At 32.0% G+C, this 23,618-nt stretch overlaps 1 protein-coding gene across 1 annotated transcript in view; it reads left to right on the forward strand.

The window, feature by feature from the left end:
- The first annotated feature begins 6,813 nt into the window (after positions 1 to 6,813).
- LOC143236491 (uncharacterized) overlaps positions 6,814 to 23,618 on the forward strand; it is a 32,283-nt gene continuing 15,478 nt past the window's right edge. Inside the window, exons 1-3 of the mRNA XM_076474780.1 lie at positions 6,814 to 7,623; positions 15,408 to 15,549; positions 21,176 to 21,385. Of these exons, the coding sequence (XP_076330895.1) occupies positions 6,993 to 7,623; positions 15,408 to 15,549; positions 21,176 to 21,385 (983 nt within the window). The 5' untranslated portion in view covers positions 6,814 to 6,992. The remainder of the gene's footprint in view (positions 7,624 to 15,407; positions 15,550 to 21,175; positions 21,386 to 23,618) is intronic.

Genomic DNA, 23,618 nt, shown 5'->3' on the forward strand with positions numbered 1-23,618 from the left:
TTTCACTCACTCCATTGCCATTAGGGCGCGAGCACATGTAGGCCAGTAAACAATTGAACAGTGGATCAAGGGAGGTGATGCAACCACTAATGTGATTCTGTATCTCTTTTTTTTCTCTTTTACTTCTTGTTATGGTTGAGTGATGAATAGATAGATGTTTTTTTTTCTGTTTTCTAATTAATACTTATATTGTGATAAAGTTTTAAAAGAAAAATAATTTTTTTTTAAATTTTGTATTTTAATTAGACAATATTTTTTCTTAGTTGTATTATTAAATGTTTGTTTGGTCTAAAAAGTATTTATATTTTGTGAATAATTTAATAAAATTCAAAACATTAAATTTTAGGCATTTTTTGCGTATTTTAGCCTTTCCAGGGCATGGGGGTTATTTGAATAATGGATATATAGAATACATATATTTTTAAGATTACATTTGTCATTTTTATTCCTTTTTTTTTCCATTTGTTTGTTTTTGAATTTCGCGCAGGGCTATCTGCGCTAGCCGTCCCTAATTTTGCAGTGTAAGACTAGAGGTAAGGCAGCTAGTCATCACCACCCACCGCCAACTCTTGGGCTACTCTTTTACCAACGAATAGTGGGATTGATCGTCACATTATAACGCCCCTACGGCTGAAAGAGCGAGCATGTTTGGTGCGACCGGGATTTGAACCCGCGACCCCCGGATTACGAGTCGAACGCCTTCACCCACCTGGTCATGCCGGGCCACGATTACGTCAGCAAACTAACATTTTGAAGTGAATTACAAGGGCGCACTGGTATGATGATTAACTTTATAGTAAGAAAGTCTCAAAATTAATAATTTAACCAAATTTATAAAATATTATGTTCGTAGCTTTACTTTAAAATATTAAAAAGCTCCATTTAAAAACAACAACAACAAAGCGTAATCAATAAATATAAATAGTGCATATATATTTACTCTTCTGTTGTTTACTTACTTGGCTGTTGCTAATTAATGTTACAAAACTCTAAATAGTATCTATAAATTATAAAAAGTACAGAATTACCCCCTATAAACTCTATCATCCAGTTCTTCCTTTAAGGCGTCAAAGAAAATTAACTTTTCCTCTTTGTAAAACCTGGGCATAAGAAAGTTCACCACTACCATGTGCTGTCAAATAAAGTACTAGCTTTGAATGAAAATTGGTTGGCAGGTGAAGTTGCAAAAATTATATAATGTGAATACCAGATAACCAAATCTATAAATTGCATTACTATTCTCATAAATCTTCAAACATATTCACATAAGTACATTTTGTAAAACTTATATACGAAATTTCAAGAATGCTTGTTCAATACAACAATACATAATCACAAAAACCTACATTTAACTGCGTATACTGGACGAAAAGATGTTCATCTAAGTCACGATCACATCCATACTAATTCTGTCAGAACATCAATTTCTAATGTTCTGCCATGGTCTAAAGGCAAAAGTCAACTGACATATATATCATCTGTCAGAGTTTGTTAAGCATTAATGATTGAAATTTCTAGAATTGTTATTGGTTTATAGTTATCAGTGATAAAGTAATTACTGCCCTCCTCAGACAATTATCTTCCACAGTTAGTTCAAATGAACTCGTTTCATTATTTTCATTCACCATCATTGAAACTCACAAAGATATGTTTTGTTTTTATTCGATTATTTTAAGAATATTACAAAACACATTTGTCCCCTCTGGGAAAGCGGTAAGTCTATGGATTTACAACATTAAAATCAGGAGTTTGATTCCCTTCGATGGACACAGCAGATAGCCCGATGTGGCTTTGTTATAAGAAAACACACACAAAAAACACATTTAAGTTTTAAAGAAATGCTTCCTGGATAAAAATGCGTAAAACGACTTGTAAGGTTAGATCAAGTGTTTAACATTCGTAAGATTGTGAAGTGATGCCCACATGAATCAATACCGAAAAACACCTGTTAACATTGGTAACATAATATTAAGTCATTCTTCAATACTGCTGTGTATTAATTTAGATAGAAAGTCATAGTGTATATGCATATTTATGATAATCATATATACACTGCTAGGCAAAATCTTAAGGCCAATGAGCATAAAGAAAAAATATGCATTTTGCGTTTTTAGACTGAACCACTTATTTGAGTAGAGCTTCGAAAGATGACAATAAGAGAAGGGGGAAAAAACAAAACTTTTTTAGCATTTAATATGGAAAATGTGAACACAATGAAATTAGCCTAAATACTAGCTTTTGCAGCTCGACAATTCTGCCACGTTCAAACACTGTCAACTTTTTAGCCTTTACCATGTTTTTACCCAATGTAACACAGGAGATGTCAGTGGGAGATGTTGACAACACTAATGCTTGAACACAAATGATTACATTTCGTGATGTGTTTACCGATTAACGCTTCGTTTCAGTATGGTTTTAAACTTTTGACCAGCTAGTATTTAGGCTAATTTCATAGTGTTCACATTTTTCCTATTAAATGCTAAAAACGTTTTTAATTTTTATTTTTATTTTCCCTATTTTTATTGTCATCTTTCGAAGCTCTACTCAAATAAACGATTCAGTCTAACAACGCAGCCCTCCGCTAGTACAGCGGTATGTCTCCGGATTTACACCGCTAAAATCAGGGGTTCGATTCCTCTCGGTGGGCTGACCAGATAGCTCGATGTGGCTTTGCTATAAGAAAAACAAAAAAAACACACTAACAACGCAAAATGCATATTTTTTCTTTACGTTCATTGGCCTTAAGATTTTGGCCAGCAGTGTAATAACATAAGTAAGACTAATATACATTTATTATTTTTGGTCTCGCATTTCACATGTGTTGTATATCTGGAAGATATTTGGATTGAAAAGACAATCAATGAGTATCTTATAGCCAGTTATCTAAATGAGTGTTCTATAAGTTTTGTTTATGGAAATGTTCGTTTTTTGGATCAAACATGATGGATATTTCTTTATTATTATGGCACTGGCCTGTTGGTCTTCAAAAGAAACAATACAATGCTTTTCAAATAAAAATACAGTCAGAAGATAGAGAAAATGATGGACATTTTGCATAATCACTTGACTTAGAATAACAGGTCTGTCAGGACCATCCGATCTTGAGAAAATCATGAAGGTACATTTAGTGTTTTGTGTCGTTATGTAAAGTGAAAACGTCAGTAAATAATTATTATTGTTTTTCTGGGTACTAGGTTTAATATTTTCACAACTTATATTATTATCTTTGTCAATGGTTTTAACATTTGAAATATGACAGGAGTGGTTATGTCTAGCAATGCGTACAATTAATCTGAGTATACGAGCTATTTTGGTGTCGCTTCACCCCAAATTTAAAGCAGCTTCATTTATTACGTCTATAAAGGTTTGTACGTCTTCATTAACTCTACCCTAATAAAACCAGTATAATGCCTGTTACCCAAACCTTCGACTATGTTCATTAACATTGATACAGCATTGAACAAATTACCTGTTAAAGTAATATGAATAATTCCTTCAGTGAGAGTTTTATTGTACAACTGTCAAATCTTTTACTATTTATCTCAGCAATTTAGTGATATCTTTTGCTAGTCTTATTAAATCTTCAATACAATTAGTGTTTTTCACTTTTCTTTCTTCAGACATTACACAGGCCTACGATGGTCTTATTGTCTTGAAATTTTTACATGTTCTGTTGTAATTTCGGTGCGCTAAAAACGAAAATGATATCAATTTTTCTCATCACGTACAGATTCTTCACAAAACGTGATATGTACTTTTACATAAGTGAATTATTCTCATTACAATCGAATCATATTTTGTCATGCTGAAAATGTTGACAACTACTGGCTATAGATTTCTCTATACCAATCGTAACATGAGAGTCTTATCGACCGTTCTAGAACTCTCGAGTAACACACCATGAGTACGTCAGTGGTTAACTGGCCGCATGGAATGTTTCTTCAGGGTATTATTTGTTTGTATGTGCACTTTGACATTTTTTTTTCATGATTATTTATTCATAGCTATGGCAAGAAGAGGTTGAATAAATGATCCAAATATATTACGTTATATTTGTGGTAACTTTGCTGTAAATTTTATCTAAGTATGAAGATTTATTTCCCGACTTGTAAAAATCATTACGTGATATAAAATAATGCTGTTTGTTATCAAGCATAAAGCTACACAAAGGACCATCTGTGCTCTGCCCATTACGTGTATCGAAACCCGTTTTCTAGTGGTATAAGTCCGCAAACATACATAAGCTATAAAATGATGAATATTATTTTCAAAATCCGCGTAGCTGAATTATGAAAAATCCGTTATTAAAACCAAAACAACTTTGTAAATTTAGATTCGTTGGCCTGTATTGTTAAAGCGAAAAACTGTTAGGTTAAATCAGAGATAGCATTACTTACAGTGTGTTTGTGTGAAGAATTCATTCCAAGGTTTGTAGCACAGCCATATTGATAGGTCCATTAGTCGATGTGGGTCAGATGGAGCAAGATGTATCCAGAGTTGGAAACACGATATTTTATACACTTGTTTCTGAGTCTTCCGATTTCTCAAGATGTCCAGCAGATCTACTTTCACAAGTTAATTCTTTATAGGTAAAAGTGGAATCTTCTAGCAAACCATAACTATAATCACTTGTTAATTGGCTCATATGGAAGTGTCTCTCAGTAATTATTTGCTGACCTTGGCACGAACACCCGAAATTATTAACTCAGAGTGTACAAAGACAAATCGTGTAACTTCTGTCTTTTTACAGATACCATTTCATTCACTGATTTTTTCAAAGTTCTGTTCATTGTTTTAATTAAGCTGCTTTCTCCAAAATGATTTATAAAATAAACAATTGCTACTTTCTCTTAAGGAATTATGTCTGTTCGACAATGGTAATCATAATTGTAATTTCCATTCTTCTTAGTCAAGGCTAGGAATATATATCCAGCTAGCTCATGTAATTTGTTTGAAATTTGTCTGACTCGTATTTGGTAATGTGGTTTGCTAGTTAGCTTCACGTTTTTATAAATTTTTTGGTTTGCTGTACTTCTCTCTGTAACACTTTGCGTGTTAATTAAAACTCCGTTTTTTTGAAATTCTCAGTATTTATTTTATAACAAAGGGTTTAGGTTATACGCTAACCAAACTCCATCTGGGAAGAGAAACATCCAACAACATCTCAAAGTATGGATAAATAGGCAATGAGATTTCAAGTTGTTATGCAGAAAGCAATATTCAAAGTTGAAACGGCTCAGACGCGACAACGACAAGCATACAACCATAAGAGAAGCCCAGATAGCTTTAGAGTAGGTGACATCGTTAATTAACGACTAGCTGGAGTACCTGTCCTCTGAACGGAAGTAATATAGATTCATGAATGAAAAGTTCTTAGGACATGAAAATTTGCTACCCTGATATCAAATTGTGAAAACGCAAAATTCCAATAAATAATGTGACGGTCAATCCCACTATTCGTTAGTAAAAGAGTAGCCCAAGAGTTGGCGGTGGGTGGTGATGACTAGCTGCCTTCCCTCCAGTCTTACACTACTATATTAGGGACGGCTAGCACAGATGGCCCTCGAGTAGCTTTGTGCGAAATTCAAAAACAAAACAAAACGAACCACCCTACCATATTTAGCGAAAATTCATCTATAAGAGGTGAGCTAATGAAAAAAAACGCCATAAAAGCACAAAACGCAAACTGCACAATTGAAAATTTGTATGTACTCGCACATGGACCTTATAAACCTCTATACCAACTTTGCTAAAGATTCAAATTCACCCTGAGAAGAAGTTACATGGACACAAAAGACAGTACTATTATATTTATATAGATACACCCATTATCTTTGCAAGAAATAATTTCACTGTAAAATTTGGTTCAAGGAGGGATAGACATTTTGGAGCTACTAAATGATTAATTCCATTAGTGTATTAATTAAGATATCCTATTTCAGATGCAACTATAGGACGATTTCATGTTTTAATATAAAGAGATAAATATAGTTACTTGGTGAAAATTTTTTTGGACATTGGAGAAGATGAAAATCATCCTAGACAGTTGCAACAAAATAGGAATATCGACTACAGTGAATTTGGAGGTCTTCCGTCCACATGACAAAATACTTTTGCTGTTCTATCCATCAAGAGATCCTGCTAATGACTTACCTATGTTTCAAGCTTAACCTACTCAAAGAATATTATGACCGATACGATGAGTTGGTTATTACAATTCAGCTAGGTTTTTTCAACTGTTAATAAACTTCCAATAAGCCAAACTGAAGCTGGAAACTAGTGTCGGTTTCATAATACATGCATACTCAAAATCAAGATATTTTAGATAGAAATTAAGTTAGTAATGTAATGTAGCCACAAATTCATTGTTGAAATAAACGATGAATCATATATATGTAAAAACGGCTTGTTTGGGTTGAGAAATTTTTTACGTAGAGGAGTGGTAAATCAAACCATAGCAAAATAAATGTAGAATTCATTATTTCACACTTTTTCGTTTACTTAATTTCTTTAATATTTATTGAAATTAATCACATTGAGGTTTGAACTGTATTGTTTATTAATGTTTGTATCTGGTTTCGGCCAACTACGAGTTTACTATTTTTTCATTTTTGTAAGTGATAAATTTGTATATTTTTATTTGGAAGATTTTATTTCTGTTGTCATATTTAATAAATTTATTTTATTTACTTCTGGTTGTAGAGATGTTCTATTTAGGTCGCTACAATGTGTGCATTTTACTGATTCTCATTTCTGATTATTTTTTAGATTTAGCGATATCGTAAACAGCGCTATCTTTTGTGGGATTTGGCGTTTATTACGCAAACTGTATGCGTACACGCAGGTTAAATTAAATCTGAGTTTACGTGTTTAATAACAAATACACATTAAAAAATCTATGTGATAACAATGTATATTAATTTTAAATAGATATGTGATAGCTTATTTGAATTATTTGTTTTTGTTGGTTTTTTTTTGTATACTGAAGTAAAATGATGAGCGAGAAAGGAGCAATTGAACCTAAGGAAGGACGAAGAAGTAAACCAAACAAGTATACGGGGAATATGATTGCAGGGCTGTATGACCTCGGGGATACTTTAGGCCGTGGACACTTCGCAGTTGTGAAACTTGCTAAGCATGTGTTTACTGGTGAGCAAGTCGCTGTAAAAGTGATTGATAAAACTAAACTAGATGATATGTCACGTGCTCACCTTTTTCAAGAAGTTCGTTTGATGAAACTTGTTCAACATCCTAATGTAGTTAGACTATATGATGTTATTGACACACAAACAAAACTTTACCTCATATTAGAATTCGGAAACGGTGGAGATATGTACGATTACATTATGAAACATGATAAAGGAATTGATGAGGAGACAGCTAAAACTTATTTCCAACAGATCCTTCATGCAATATCTTACTGCCACAAACTTCATGTGGTACACCGTGACTTGAAACCAGAAAACGTCGTATTTTTTGAAAAATTAGGAATGGTTAAATTGACAGACTTTGGATTTAGCAATAAGTTTTGCCCTGGTCAAAAACTGGAAACTTCATGTGGGTCATTAGCATACTCTGCACCAGAAATACTGTTGGGGGATTCTTATGATGCACCAAAAGTAGGTAAGTACATATTTATTACATACAACGAGGAAAAAAAGAAAGATTTATGGTAAAGACATATTTTAAACATATTACAATTGTAATTAGAGATGAATAAGTAACTAGTTAGCCAAAGTGTTTATGTATATTTCTTGAATAGGATAAGCATAAAAATAATATTCAATAAAGATTTAAGTCATAAGAATATTTTGCAGTAACCTACCATACAAAATAATGAACTTTACTAAATCAGTGTATCTGATTTGATAAAAATTTTGTTTGATAAACATAATATAGAAAAAACAACTAACATTTAGAAGAAATGCAACAACGTAAGACCATAGTATATCTATTTAGAAATGAAAATACATTAATGTTAATCAAAGAACCAAACATCAACAAGATGTATTTATTATGCATTAAAGAATCTACAATAATGTGATTTTTTTGTTTTATACTATATATATTAGTGATAATTAATACATTTTGATAAAGTTAAGTAAAAACACAAGGAATGACTGTGTTAAAAACAGCAACTCCAAACCTTGGACTAATTATATTAGTTTCTTATAACTTAATAAACAAGACAAAAATAAATAAAAAGCACTGCAATAATCAAAAAGAACACAGGGTACAAACTGTAATGCGGTATTATAAAATTACCCTGGTTTTGGAGGTGACTGCAGAAGTAGAACCCACATTGAGGTGGGGATATGCCATCTATCAGTCTTAATCTCCATTTGTCAGTCTCACCTAAGAAATAAGAGAGTAGAAATAGAAATTAAGAGAGCAAGATGTGGGTGCTCAAGCCCACAACATTCCATATCTGTATCACCCTTTACTGCCTGCAGACAGTTGTGGGAAGGTAACTGTAAAGAAAAAATTAATTGAAATAAGAATAAGAAAATAAGGTACTGCCATTTGGGGGTAAGTAAATTGAAAACTTACATCTTGAAGCAAGCATTCCAGCCCCCATTATGGTAGAAAGGTACTTATTGATAGCACAGAAGATGAATTATACTAGTGTGAAACCTCCATCCAGTTATCTAAACAAACTAGTAAAAGCTCCCAACCACCATCAATTTATTAAGTCTACTATGACTGTTTTGCTCTAAACAAGCCTTCATATACAGCAAGGCATAGATCAGTTATAATGCTTATAACCATACCCTTCTGTTATTAACATTATAACTTCATAATTCATATGTTGTAAAATTTTTAATAAATCAATACTTAATCAGTAGTGTTGAAATACTGATACAAAAATTAATAGTTAATAGATGTAATAAAGAAACTTTAAATAAAATTATTAAACTATTCTGTAACAAATATATGAATGTATTCAATAAATATAAAAAATTAAAAAATTAGAGAAATTTTACTTAAAATTTTTACTATTTTTGTTAAGAACACTGTCATTTAACAACTTGGGACTACTTTATGCAGATGTACACCTTGCTGCAAATAAAGGTTTGCTTAGAGCATAATAGTCACAGTATACATAATAAATTGGTGGTGGTTAGAAGCAATAGAAGTTTGTTTAGATAATTGTATGGGACTTTTCAATATGGTATAGTTCATTTGCTGTACTTTTAGTTAGTACCTATCAACCATATTGGGGGCTGGAATGCTAACATAATGAGGTGGGTTTTCATCTTGCTTATCCCCAAATTATAGTGTCTTATTTTCATGTTCTTATTTTTATTTCAATTAATTTTTTCTTCTTTACTTCAAAGAGCAGTCACCTTCCAACAACTGTCTGTAAACAGTCAAGGGTGGTGTAGATGTGGATGTTGTGGGTTTGAGCACCCAAATCTCGCTCTCCTAGTTTCTATTTTTATATATCTATTGCTACTCTTTTATTGGCAAATGAAAGTTAAGACTGATAGATGTATCCCCATTGCAATGTGGGTCCTGCTTGCAGTTACCTCAAAACCTAGGGTGCATCTTATAATCCTCACATCATCATTTGTACTCTGTGATCTTTTCAATTCGTGCAGTGCTTTTGTTTAATTTATTTTTGTTTTGGCTTGTTTTTTAAGTTATAACAAACTAATATATATATGTTTCTGTGTTTAGGTAAATTGATTGTACATGTTAAAACCTTCTCCAAAGATTGTGTATGTGTTACTGTGTCAAGCTTGTAGTACACTTAATTACTCATTAACCTTTCGTTACACTTTATATGTTTACCTTACCTCAAATTACGTGGCATCTCCTTGTTGAATAAAATTTCTGTAGGTGTTAAAAGATGTAATTTAATGCACAAATACTTGCACAATTCTTGGATTAAAAGGAACTGAATGGAATGTTTATAGAGACTATAAAACATTCATGTTTTCTCTTCTACGATGTGACGGTTGAATTTTTACTTTATCTAGTCATATTTAAGTTTGATATTTGGTTTCAAATCTGTGTTTCATTAGTAAATGATTAAGCCATTTTTGTGTTATCATAATGAGGTTTCAAACCAAGGCCTCAACAACAGCTGAAGGAAAAGTTAGTAGCTTAAGAAGTGGATAATATATTCTCATGTGGTGATTGGTTCTCAGCAGGAATAGTCCTTTTGATGACAGAACTTCTCTAAAAAAATGAACTAGTGGGCCTTTTTTTTTGCAGCTGTATGGATATGAGAATACGAACCTCTTTGTGAATTGTATTACATAAATGTCAGAAAATGGCAAAATATCAATTTTAAAATATTTCTCAGTTAATATTGTTGAAATGTAGTTAGAATTAATGTATAGGTTAATTATAAAATTTGTGCCTCAAAATAATTTTATGAAGCAGTGAAAATATGAAAAGGCTGAAAAATCCTTGTTTTCAGACCTTGAGCACGATGATTTAGAATTATGTTATTTTAAACTTATACATTGAAGTGTGTAATTCATGCAGAACAACTGCATTTTTTTTAAATTCAGAGACAAGAAAATAGTTATTTACTTGTTACTCAGAACAGCTGGTATGGGTATTAACACTTTTATTGATAAGGAGGGAACACAAACTCAAAGTCTTGTAATATGAGGGCCCAGTGTTATGAGAGCTACACAGCTCTTATTATCAGGGGTATACCAAATCTCATTTATTACACAGTTTGAATAGGCTAGGCTGTCTGACAAATTACATTGTAGGTATTCTCAACAACTAAACATCAATGAATGTTAGCAGGGAATGATGAAGAGGGTGTAAAATTGATTCTCTCATCACAGGCATGGTCAGTTTGAACAAGCTCATAACCTCTTTGTATTTTAATAAAACTTTATAGTTTTGTTACTACTAACTTTTAATATAGTGTACATTTTCTCAATTTTAGCACTCTTTCAGTAAATAATATGTCTTTCACATTCAAAAAAATCATTTTTGTGAAGTATTTGGTTGGAATAGTCCACGTGCAAAATGATTTTCATGTTAAGATTAAAAATACTTCTCTTTAACTAAAAAATCTCAAATTTCATTTGTGTAATCTCTTAATCTTACACAAATTTCAAATGTTTGTTTGCAATAAAACTGTATATTTGACCTGTTATTTTCTATACCATAATTCTATATGATGTTGGTCAATTTCACCAATCTCATAACCACCAAAAAAAACTAAATTACCCTTTTTTCTTTCTAGAATGGCTTCATATGTAGTGTAAAACTACATTTATTTATCCCAATTAACTTTTAAGCTTGTAACAGTATACATCTATTTGTAATTACATTTTATTGTTTTATTGCCCTTTTAACTATGTGTAATTATATTTGCACCATTGTAAGTCATAAATCACTTGGGGAACATGCAGCTAAAGTCACACTATTGAATTACATTAGCCATGAGCTACTCAAAGCTCATCTCATGTGTGCCTTGTGAATCAATATTATTATGCTATTTTTACTGTTTAATTTACATAACATAATCTTGACTATCATCAAAGGATCCATCATTTTACATTTTAGTTACTTCTATAATAATTAATAATAAACATGAAAAACGAGAAATAAAGTACTTACTTTTTTGTTGTTGCCTTTTGTCATTGACAATTGACCCAGCTTTTTTATACTAATGTATAAATGCAGTAAATATATTTTGTTTAATTAAATAACTAACCAAAGAACATAAAATAACAAGATGCAAAAGCAGACAATTTCTTCTAACTACCATAGTTTTTCTGAATTTCTAATTGTGTGGCAAGAACCATTACAAAGTTATCTAATCTAGGCATCATCCTTCCAGTTTGTGCTAACACTGAAATTGATAATTTTCATTTTGAAAACAATATTATATAATATATCAGATATAATTTGATAGATGAACACCTTTGCTTTATATGGGTTATAGATAATATAGAATTAAACTTAAGTGAGAACTAATGTCAAATCCTGAAAGAGAGGATATAACAGGTGAGACTGGCAAGAGAGGTCTTATTTTGTATTTGATGACTGTAACCAAACAGAATGGAAGAGTATCAAAATAATGGTTTATTTAAGCAATTGTGATTTTGTAGTGAGTAATGTACATTGAATTTCATACTTGTTGGAGGGGTGGTGGATAAAATAGAGAAGATACCTAGAAAAATGTGTGTGTCACACTTGGAGGAATTCAGGATTTTTTTAAACATTGCTTTATAAAACTAAGAACTTAAAACTTGTGTACTATTAAAGTATGGGTTATTAAGTATGACTGTATGCTGTACTAATTGTTAGATTAATAAAATTTTGAATGTCAGTAAAACATCATGGTATCAACAGTAAAGTATGCCTGTAATGATAGGATTAAGATTTATCACTTTTAACAATAATTGTTTCTATGGAAATAACAATTTTTCAAGATTTAGCTCCATAAATAGAATTTTTATCAAACATTTAATCCATCTCTGTAAAAGATGCTGAAGAGTCACTATCACATCTTCATATTTCATAAAATATGGTAACAATTCTATTATAAGAAGTACTGCTAAATATAACCCATTTGGTAAATAATAAAAAACTATACATTTTTATTGTCATTCATCAAGGACCATGAAATAGTGGTGCCATTTCTTTTGTGAAACCTCTTTCACCTTCTGATCAAGGATGAGTGTGTATCATAACCAAGTTATTCACCTTATATTGCAAATTCATACAATATTTATCATAATAGGATTATTTTTCTTATGTTTAACATGAGCTAAATAATAGTAGTGTATTAATCAGTTTTATAGAGTACTTGCACTATATTTGGTTAACATAATTCATTTGATTCTGAGGCTCTAAATCATACACATCTAAGGATAACATTAAATCTTTTTTCAATCAAAAGCTAGACAGATCTTTCTACTGTGCTAACAAAAGCTCCGAAGTGTAAATACTCATCCCATTTATTTTAGTATAACTTCAATGTAGAATTTAATTATTATGATAATGTTTTAGTTTAGCTCTTTCAACAAGGTTTGATTTAGTCTTTATAGTACCCCTTTCAAATATTTTTATGCTACTTAAATATGTAAAAGGCACCACTATATCATCAATATATGACTTAGCTATTTTATAAAGTAACTCTAATAGACCAAGTTCAATTAGTTCAATGTTCTATTTAAGATAAAAACAGGACTTTTTAAAATATTTCTAGTGAAGTGGGTGTTAGAAACAATATACTTACAAGTACCAATTTCAATAAAGTGTCTTTCTTTCCTTGGTTTTGTTAGTGTTCACATGTTTTCTGTGCTTTTTTCCCCCTCTATGTGATTTGAATGACAGTGTGATATGTTAGCTTCAATTATTTTTTCTTGTCTTGGTCATTTCATTTATCCTAGAGACCTTTTTAGATGAGTACCATCATTTCTTTAACAACTTTATGACTGTGTGTGTACTTTAAAAAAAGTATTTGACTGAGGAGTCACTTTTGATCAGTAATTTTCAAATCAGTGGTTTTGGTACTTCCCAAGTTCTTGACATCACTTCAGAATTTTCATTACACCATTTAAATAGCAACCAAATATGCTACTGCCAATGTACATCAAGTGATTGGTTCTCTTCTATCTCATTTGTCTTTAATTAGGTCCCTTGTCATTCTGTTTCTACTGAGCCTGCCTTATTTTATGGGATATTAAATCAGCTCTTTTCAGTGTTTCTTCACTCTGAACATATTTCTCTGTAGATGTACATGTGTAAACTACTTTGCCCAGTGATCTTTGGTTCATTTAAGTGATTTCTTGTGACCTTGTGCCTTTCCATCTCTATGCCCTCTTGTGTCTGCATCTAGCCATTTTTCAACCTTCTGATGCCACATGTCTTCAACATCTTAAGGTAGCTAAAACGTCTCTGCTGGCTATGGAAACTGTAGAGTTAAGTTTTTATCCCATTTAGGGCATTTATTCTTGTCTTTTTATCATCTTCAATAAGACCCTGCTTAAGATGAATGTGGTGTCCTATGGAATGCTGTCCCATTAATTTGTGGGTGCCACACTCCTTGTGATCTCCCTTTTTAATGTTGTTTACAGAAAGAAGCTAAACTTTGTATTTTCTTTTTCTGAGCTGGCCCCTTCATCATTTTGAGTGTGGGATTACAACTCTTTGTGGTGTAGATAGGTAACATTTCTAAAGTTAACATTTTTCTTACCTGAAAATGTATTTCAGTTAGATATGCACCTCTATGTAATATCCTTCATCTAGAGCATTTTGTTTTATCTCTCCAGCATTAGTCTTTCAGATGCTTTTGTTTGTATGCATTACTGTGCATGGAGGATGTATCACTCCTTTTGGTGGAGGGCTATAATCTAATGATGATAACATCAAACATGTTTTGACATATGTAGGGTTAGGACTATACATTGTCTGGGACACATCATACAAAACAAAACAGAAACTCAACATATTAAGAAACCCAATAAACACAGCCACAAAAATATGCTCACCTAATAAAATTAATGATGAAATCAACCAAATATAACAACATCAAGTGACTGGTTCTTTCCTACTTCATTTGTCTTTAATTAGGTCCCTTGTCATTCTGTTTCTTCTGAGCCTGCCTTGTTTTATGGGAAATTCAACCAGCTCTTTTCACCACCTGTAACCTTGATACTGTTTTAGAGAAACAGTTCTAAGTATAAAAGTCTTGTTCCATCAACAGATTTCCTTCACAAAATGTTGAAAAATTTTACACACCTAGACCAACAACACAGTTAATGAAAAAAACCCATAATAAATTCAAAGAAGCATACATTGACAATCATAACACCAACATTAGTTATAAAATACAATGCAACAACTGGCATGGTTTCTATATTGGAAAATCAAGCCGAAAACTGGAAACCAGATTCAAAGAACACATAAGCACCTTTACACGTCTTTGAACACTGTAAATGAAGTAAGCACAACATAATCACAGAAAACACCAACATACTAAGCTAAGTTGGGAAACAAATACAAAGAAACACAAAATCAAAAAAGCCCTACTTAAACCAAAATTAGATCAGTGTGTAAAGGAGCACCTTTATACATATATTAATTAATAACCTACCATATGATTGCAACATTCCCTACAGCATCGTACCTGTTCACACTCTCATCTGTGCCTAGCAATGGTCAGTTGTTGACTCTCTCCTTTAACCTGAAGATGAACTAAGAAGGTCAAAGTGCTGTTCTGTACTTTATTTTAATTGAAGTTTTAATAATAATACCAGCCATCTTTAGAATATGTAAGTTTATATAGCTACATTAATATAGCTTAATTAACATGGTGTTTTTTTCTTCTTTTGTTGTTGTTTTGTTCTGAGACAAGAGCAAATATCTCCTCTCTTTTGCCAAAGCGATTAATGTGTTCTTGTTGTTTACCTAAATGCTAGATGTTTGGAGTCTGGGAGTGATCCTGTACATGTTAGTTTGTGGACATGCCCCTTTTTTGGAAGCAAATGACAGTGAGACTTTGACCATGATTATGGACTGTAAATACACAATTCCAGCACATGTATCAGATGATTGTAAAAGGTAAGTGAATTGTATGATACATAAAACAAATTTAATATTTACTATTAAATACTGTAGCTTCCATGATATAAGGGTTTTAGAAAGTAAGTAATACTGCACTCATGTCAGGAGGATTATGGACTGCAAACAACTACTGCATCATGGATGTCAGAAGATTTACAAAAGATTAGTAACTGTCACAGCACCTGTTAGACTTCTGGAAAGTGAATAAACATTACTATACACCTCAGAAAAATTATGGTAGTTAGGGGTGCAACAAGTGTTCAATGCTGATTTGGTATTTTTCTAAATCAGCTGTCTGAATTATTTGAAACTTTTTCAAGACCAAAACCTTGTGTAAACCTCTAATTTTGATGTATACTTTATGAAACTTATAAAATATTTGTTTCTTTGACAACTTTTGTGCTGTCAAAGGAAATTTGTTAATTCTCACCTGTTTGTTTTCCTATAGATATGAGCATAGCCAGTTGGGTTAATGCATTCAACTCGTAATTTGAGGGTCACAGGTTCATATCCTGGTCACACCAAACATGCTCATCCTTTCAGCTGTGGTGGCATTATAATGTGATGGTGAATCCCACTATTTATTGTTAAAAGAGTAACCCAAGAGAGTTGGCAGTGGGTGGTGATGACTAGTTGCCTTCCCTCTAGCTTTACACTGCTAAATTAGGAATGACTAGCACAGATAGCCCTCGAGTAGCTTTGCACGAAAAAACAAACAAACAGATATGAGTGTAAAGCATTCTATAATAACACAAAGTTTGTTGCTAATTTAGTAACTTCACAATAAGATTTCTGTTTATAATTTCTGTTTTGAAGGTATAAGTATTTTATTCAGTACTGTTGGCTTTTTAATGTGAATTAAAGTAGAATTTATTCAAATTGACTAATGCTAGATAATGATAAAAATTAAAACCGTTTCCTATGCTGAGGTAACAGTTTCATTTAATGATTTTGATAAATATATGGAGGAGGCAAGTGTTTTCAGAAACTTGTTTGTCAAAATATTATGAGTTACAAATGTTTCCTTCTTTTCACACAACCATTTCTTTCATGTATGCTGTTTTTGCATGTACAGTTGGTATAGATAGATAATTTCCACTTCATTCATGATTGTAGTGAGTACAAGTCTACTTAATGCCTCTTGTCAGTGTTCCCCCTTTTTGAAACAACAGCAAAGATATTCAAGTAATTACCTAAAGCAGAGTGATTGTAGACACATATTGTGGTTTGTCTGTTACTCATAATTAAGACTAATAATTGTACGTTTAATTAAAGATTTATAAATGTTATTACACATTTGACATGCACCCAGCTGTGGATGAAGATAACCTTCATTCTGTTTCAGAAAAACACTTCTAAGTCTAAAAGTCTGGTTCCATTTGTTATATGTTTATTTGCAGGGATACATTTGTTGACTTGGTAAAATTGCTCAAATATGAGAAAAAGTTTGGAGAACGCAGGTGGGGATGATGGTGCCAAATCCTAGTTCTAGTAGACTCAGATCAACATTTTCTGGTCAACTTTGATGTTTATGCTAAACTGAAGTATGATGATCATTTTAATGGGTTCATAAATGGACAGCTGATTAATAACAAAATGTCTTTTGTGCTGAAAGATATTTTGAACACCTTTGAAATGCACATACTCCTTAAAGTATAATGGTAGACAGTTTGAAAAGGATCATCATACAAGTCAACTCTTGTAAAAGTTTTTGTCATGTGCCTTAATTATGTACAGTTTTCACTCATTTGTTTAGAATAATATAGAAAAGAAATTTTTCTCGTGTTGTATATTATTTTTATGTGTTAGATGATTTAGATGCAGTCTAAAGTGGTCAGAGATAGACATGATCCAGTTCAAATTGGGGGGCTAGATTTATAACAGAATTCTTTTGTTTTCAGTACTTAAGAACATTTTGTTATAAATGATAACATGAAAAGTCAAACTGTTTTAAAAAGAATGGTTTCTAACACACTAATTGTAAAAATGAAAGAATATCAAAGTGATAATATATTACAGTCATATTAATGTCACAGATTCCTGAATTGTTTTCAGTCTCATAACTTGTTATACATGTCTCAAAAGTTATTATTTTTCTTAGATCAAGATAATCTAGTCATGTACTACAAAACTAAATTTATCAGTCCTATGAAGTATTGCATTAATATTTTGCTTATATTGAAAAGCTAAATAACTCATTATTAAAAACATAGTGTTTTTCTTTAGATCATGCTACTCACCTCTGCAAAGAACAGTTAGTGACTCAAGTTTTTGTGTGCTTCTCAAGCAGTTTTAAGAGCTCTCATCTCTGCATGTGTACTGTGTTAATCTGTTATGTAGACAACATTCAATTATGCCTATGTTGTTTTTAAGCACTTTGTGTAAAATTTCTGATATTGACAGAAAAAAGTGGAAGAGCAGTTGACTTCAAAAGTCAAAGTGAAGGAAGTTAATAGCATGACTGTCAACAAGAAAACCTGAATTATGTTGTGAAAGCAGACCTTATGTCACTTTTATGATGAAGAACCTACTTTATAGAAAATAAGTTTGAAGATGGCTTATCAAGCCACCTTCAGACCTTATCTCAGGTCTGATACTTGCATAGTAAGATGCTTAGAATAATAGTGAAGTATGGGTAGTTGATGCATTCTCTGCACTGCAGTACAGACATTTAAGGATCACATCTGAGTCACATGGTTATTGAGAGCATGAGAGCAACTAATGTCTTGGAAGCCCTTATGTACATACATTGTCACAGTATGCAGGGATATCTTGTAGCTTGATTATTAGCTGTCACCAAACAACATGGTCAAACCATTAATTCCATTTTGTTTGCTGAAGCCCCTGGTGGGTACATGAGGGTGCCCAGTAGCAGAACATCCATCATTTTTATATGTAAGGGAGGAAAATAAATTGAGTAAAAAAAAATTTCTTAGGTCTATTCACCTTCATTGTCCAAAGTACAAGATTCTTCAGTTACTGATAATTTCAAATAAATTTATGTTTGTTTGATTTTTTTTTCAGATGTATTTATCTTGAACTAATTTCTGTTATGCCAAAGATGTAATGTTGGATTATTTAGTTCTTATTATCTGTATATTTCTTACCTTCTGAATTTTGAGTCATTGCCCAGGTTTCTAGGAAGCACTTAAATGTTAATGACTTTTCACTGGGGTCATTGTTCTCTACTGTTTATTTACTTCTCACATTCTTGACCATCAGATTAGGTTTTTTATTAGAGGTCAACAAATGCACTCTTACTGAAAACATTTGTCTTTTTTTTTCTTCTTTACATGCTTTTATTTATCTTATTTTAACCCTTTGTCAGTATATCCATTTTTAAACCCATTCTGTTTATGTTTACTGAGCTACATTCAAAATTTAGTATGAATGTATTTTAAGGAAATTATTATAATCAAGTACTTTAACTTAAATAATATAATTTAAGTTTCATTCCTTTATTTTGATAGGAAAGATTTGAAGCAATTAAAACTGCAGGTTTTTCTGTCACATGATCCACTTGTGTTTATAAGTCTGAACTTTATTAGGTATTATATATGATACTTAAGAATAGAATAAAGATTGTTGGCATACAAGGTCAAATAGTCTAAGGATCATGCAAGACAAATTTAAAACTATTTCATCAACTGTTTTTATTTTTATAAAGACCTTTTACGAGAGTTGCATACTTACTTAAAATGTGAGTAAATTGTAATCATACAGTTAAGGCTTTCTTCAGAGTATTTATTTATGGATTAATTTTCAGTCTTTTATAAATATAAAACATTTGGGAATATGAAATTATCAGAATATGAATACACTGAATAGCTTGATGTTCATAATAAATATTTTGAATTTTGGTGTTTGACCAGAACTTGGATTTGGTGCAAATGCAGTGGAAGGCAAATACCAAGTATGTTAAAAGTTTCATATAATGTAAACAGCATACAGCCAGAAGGTTTATGAAAGTAAGTGATACCTTATCACAGATATTAGAATACATATGAATGGTAAATAACTGCTATAAGACAACCTTCAGAATATTCATAAAAAATAAATAAATGCCACTGACATTAATGCCCAAAAGAGTATGAAAGTAAGTATCAGCACACATATTGAGAGCTGCATAGAAGGTAAATAAACACAATTACGTGTCGGAGGGAGTTTGTTTTTTATAGAATTAAGCACAAAGCTACACAACGGGCTATCTGTGCTGTTGGAGGGAGTATGAAAGATGAATAATACTGCAGCTAACCCACAGAACTCTTGTCACAAAGTTTATGAAATTTAATAATACATTACACATCTCACAAGATTTATGTAACATAAATAAATATTTCTCCTTATATATCAGAAGAATTATAGAAGGCAAGTTAATGTCAAACACACCATAAAGTTTATAGAAAGTAAATAAATAAATGTAACAGATATTTCAGAAGGATTATGAACCTTTACTCAATCTGAAGCAGAGGTGGAGTAATTGCAGGGCAGATGAGGCAGTGTCTGGGGCCCTGGTTTGGCCTTCTTGACTCAAGACTAGATTCCATCATTTTAAGAATAACAAAATGTGATCTGATTTCAATGGAAATGATTCATTGTGTAAAAGTACATATGTTTTATAAGGAATTTATACATGAGGAGAAAAATGGATATCATTTTCTGATATAAGGTACAAAAATTGCCATGGAACATAAAATTTAAGACAATAAAATCATTGCAGGTCTGTGTTATTTATCTTAAGAGCTTTTGGCATCTTAACAGTTCACAATTTTATTTTAGTTTCATTACTCCCTAAACCATGCCCAACTGTAGTGACAAGTAGTAAATCAGTGGATAGTACAGTGGGGTAAAAAATAGATTACACCATGCATATTTAACTACTCATTGCTTAGCTCAGGGATTGATGAGGAAGTTTTTTTGCATTTTAACGTAGTAAGCTATTAATGTTTACATTTTAGGTACTTTTGTTTGAAAATATGAACCAGTAAATAAAGAATATACATTGAAAAAATACATTTAGCATTAATTCAGGCTTTGATGCTGTTTGTACTTGAAGGCCATGTGTCATTAACCCTGCTTTTTTCTCACTGTTATTGGTTTCCCAAAATTTTTTCTTTTGCCTTCAAATATGTATTTCAAACAGAAACCATAATTCAAATGGTAAAATAGAATACTATAAAACTACTATAATTTATTTAACTTTCCAACTAATCTATAAATATGTTAAAAATTTTTATCAATTTCTGGATTAGCATCTTGGGTGTAAATCCATCAAACTTTGATACCAAATTCAGACTTCCACAAAGATGCCAAAGTGTTATTGATAGCAAAAGTAGGTACAACTAAATATTAGCATCAAAGAAACTTTAAGCCATTATTTGTGTACTCAAGTCTAAGATTAATTTGTAATAATTACAAATTAATTTCTGTAGCAAATCACTTACTATTTTGTGTGTAGAACTCATAAAATGACAACTGTTGAGGTGTTCCAAAAATATGCACACTAATTTATATTTTAAATTTATTTATTGAAGGTTAAAATGCAAGTAACCTTAATTTTATGTCAAGTTTTGTTATGTTTAATTATTCAAATAATTGAACTTTTTAATCATTTTTGGGACAGGTTGATATCAAGTATGCTTATTAGAGACCCTGAAAAACGTGCAACATTAGAGGACATTGCCAGCGATCTCTGGTTAAATTCTGGTAACCCTATTCAACCAGCAGACTATTTACCTCTTGTATCTAGGGAACATTTATCTGAAGAAGACCATGCTTATATAATTCAGAAGATGGTGAATGGTAACATTGCAATTAAAGAAGAAATACTAGAGTAAGTGGAAATTGTATTTTATCTACTTAAAAAAGTCACTTTATAATACTAATGTACAATAGCAGTGAAAATTTACTTTATAAACCAAAATATGTGTATTTATAGTGAAAAATGGTGACATAAGTTGGTGGATAGTATAATAAGTGAAAATGTAACTACTGTGAAATTCATGTTTTCCTCATTGTTTTTGGTAAGTAGAAGTAGAGGTAAAACATAATGTTTAGTTTGTTTAACTTGTTTTTATTACTGTGTTTTCAAAACTTCAGTAAATTCACTTTTAATATTTATTACTTATTAAGTCTTTAGCTTATCACTTATGTAGACGAGCTTAAGCTCTGTGGATGTTTGTCCTGATTATACATGTTATGGCTTATTTTGTTATTGGTGACAATAAATAAACTGATTTTACCATCAAAAATAAGAGGTGAAAACTAAAAATATTTATTATGAGAAAGTTCTGGTATTAAATGCCATCCTAATATTGGTAAAGCTCATTGCAATAATTCTGATAAAGGCTATTATGAAAATAAAAGTTTACAGGAATTATGAAGGTGTCAAATGTGATAGAATAATTAAGGAAAGTGATGCATCTATCGTTGTAAATTTGAAATTAAAACTTTTAAGTTAAAAATCACTTGGAAACTGGGGAATCTTCACTGCTTTCTAAGAGAAGCCTAATTTCTCATTGGCCTTTGTGAATTTTTTTCAACAGGAATTTTTGAACAGAATTTACAATAAGCTTTATTTTGCATTTATTGACATGTAATATGGAAAGTGACTGTAAGACATCAAAGCCAGAAGGAATTTTGGATTGAGTTCACAACCAGCATATCTTCTACCACCAGTTATAAAGTTGTATGCTACAAGATTTGAAAGGTCAGTGGGCAATATAATTTTGTCGTCCTCTCGATCTTGCTCTGTGATGGCCAGGAAGTAGCTGATACCTGGAGCATTGCCAATACTCTAGATGAAAGCTTTTACTGGGTATCTAGCACTTCTGCTTCTTCCTCCACCTTCTTAGCCATCAAGACTCGGGCAGAGTGATCACCTCTTTCCTTTAGAACTGATTTTCTTTATGAATATAATCATCCCTTTACACTGGTGGAACTCAAACTGGCCCTTCATCAGTCTGGCAGTACATAGGTTGGACCTAATGATGTACACTAAGAAATGCTGCACCATCTATCTCCTGCTTCTCTTGCTATTCTACTGATTGTTTTTAACTGGATCTGGCAGGAGAATGTTTTTCCTGATGCCTGGCCCCAGGCTATTGTCTTACCTTTCTCTAAGCCTGGGAAGGATCCCAAGGCTTCTTCAAACTACTGTTTAATTGCTTTGACGAGCTGTCTTTGTAAGACATGAGAAAGGATGGTTAATGCTCTTCTTGTTTGTTTCCTCAAATCAAACAACCTTCTCTCGCCCACCAAGTGTGGGGTCCAATGACAGCACTCCACCATGGACCACCTGATTCAACTTGAAATGTCAGTCAGAGAGGTCTTTCTCAAAGGGCAACATCTTGTATCAATATTCTTTGACATTGAGAAGGCTTATGATATAACATGGAGGTATGGCATTTTGTGAGAACTCCATATATATGGGTTGCATGGCCATTTTTATCAAACATTTTTTAATGGACAGATGATTCCAAGTTCATGTGGGTTTGATACTTTCCCATTCTTTTCTAAAGTAACTTGGAGTCTCATAGGGTTGTGTTTTGAGTGTCACACTTTTCAGTGTAAAGATTAATGCCTACACTGAACAACTCCCTATTACTGTTGCAAACAGTTTCTATGTCAACAACTTTCACATCACATGTCAGTTGTCAAACATAAGGTATATTAAGCGGTAACTACAGACTACCCTCAATCATTTACTGAAGTGGACCACAGCAAAGGGCTTTAACATCTCTCTCTATAAAACTGTTTGCATGCACCTTTGCCACCAAGGGGTATTCACCCTGATCCTGAACTCCATATCGGTGAAGTTGTGCTACCTGTGGTCCTTGAGACAAAGTTCTTGGGACTTATCTTTGACTGTAAGCTGACCTTTATACCACACATTAGGTAGCTACAAGTCAAATGTACAAGAGCACTGAACATCCTCCGTGTCCTTTCTTCCACCACTTGGGGAGAACATCAATGTTTTATACTAAAGATATATCGTGCTCTTACTTGATCAAAACTAGACAATGTTTCACTGGTCTATGTCTCTGCCAGAACCTTGACATTGAAGA

The sequence above is a fragment of the Tachypleus tridentatus genome, chromosome 13, assembly GCF_004210375.1.
Source record: "Tachypleus tridentatus isolate NWPU-2018 chromosome 13, ASM421037v1, whole genome shotgun sequence".
Taxonomy (NCBI): Eukaryota; Metazoa; Arthropoda; class Merostomata; order Xiphosura; family Limulidae; genus Tachypleus; species Tachypleus tridentatus.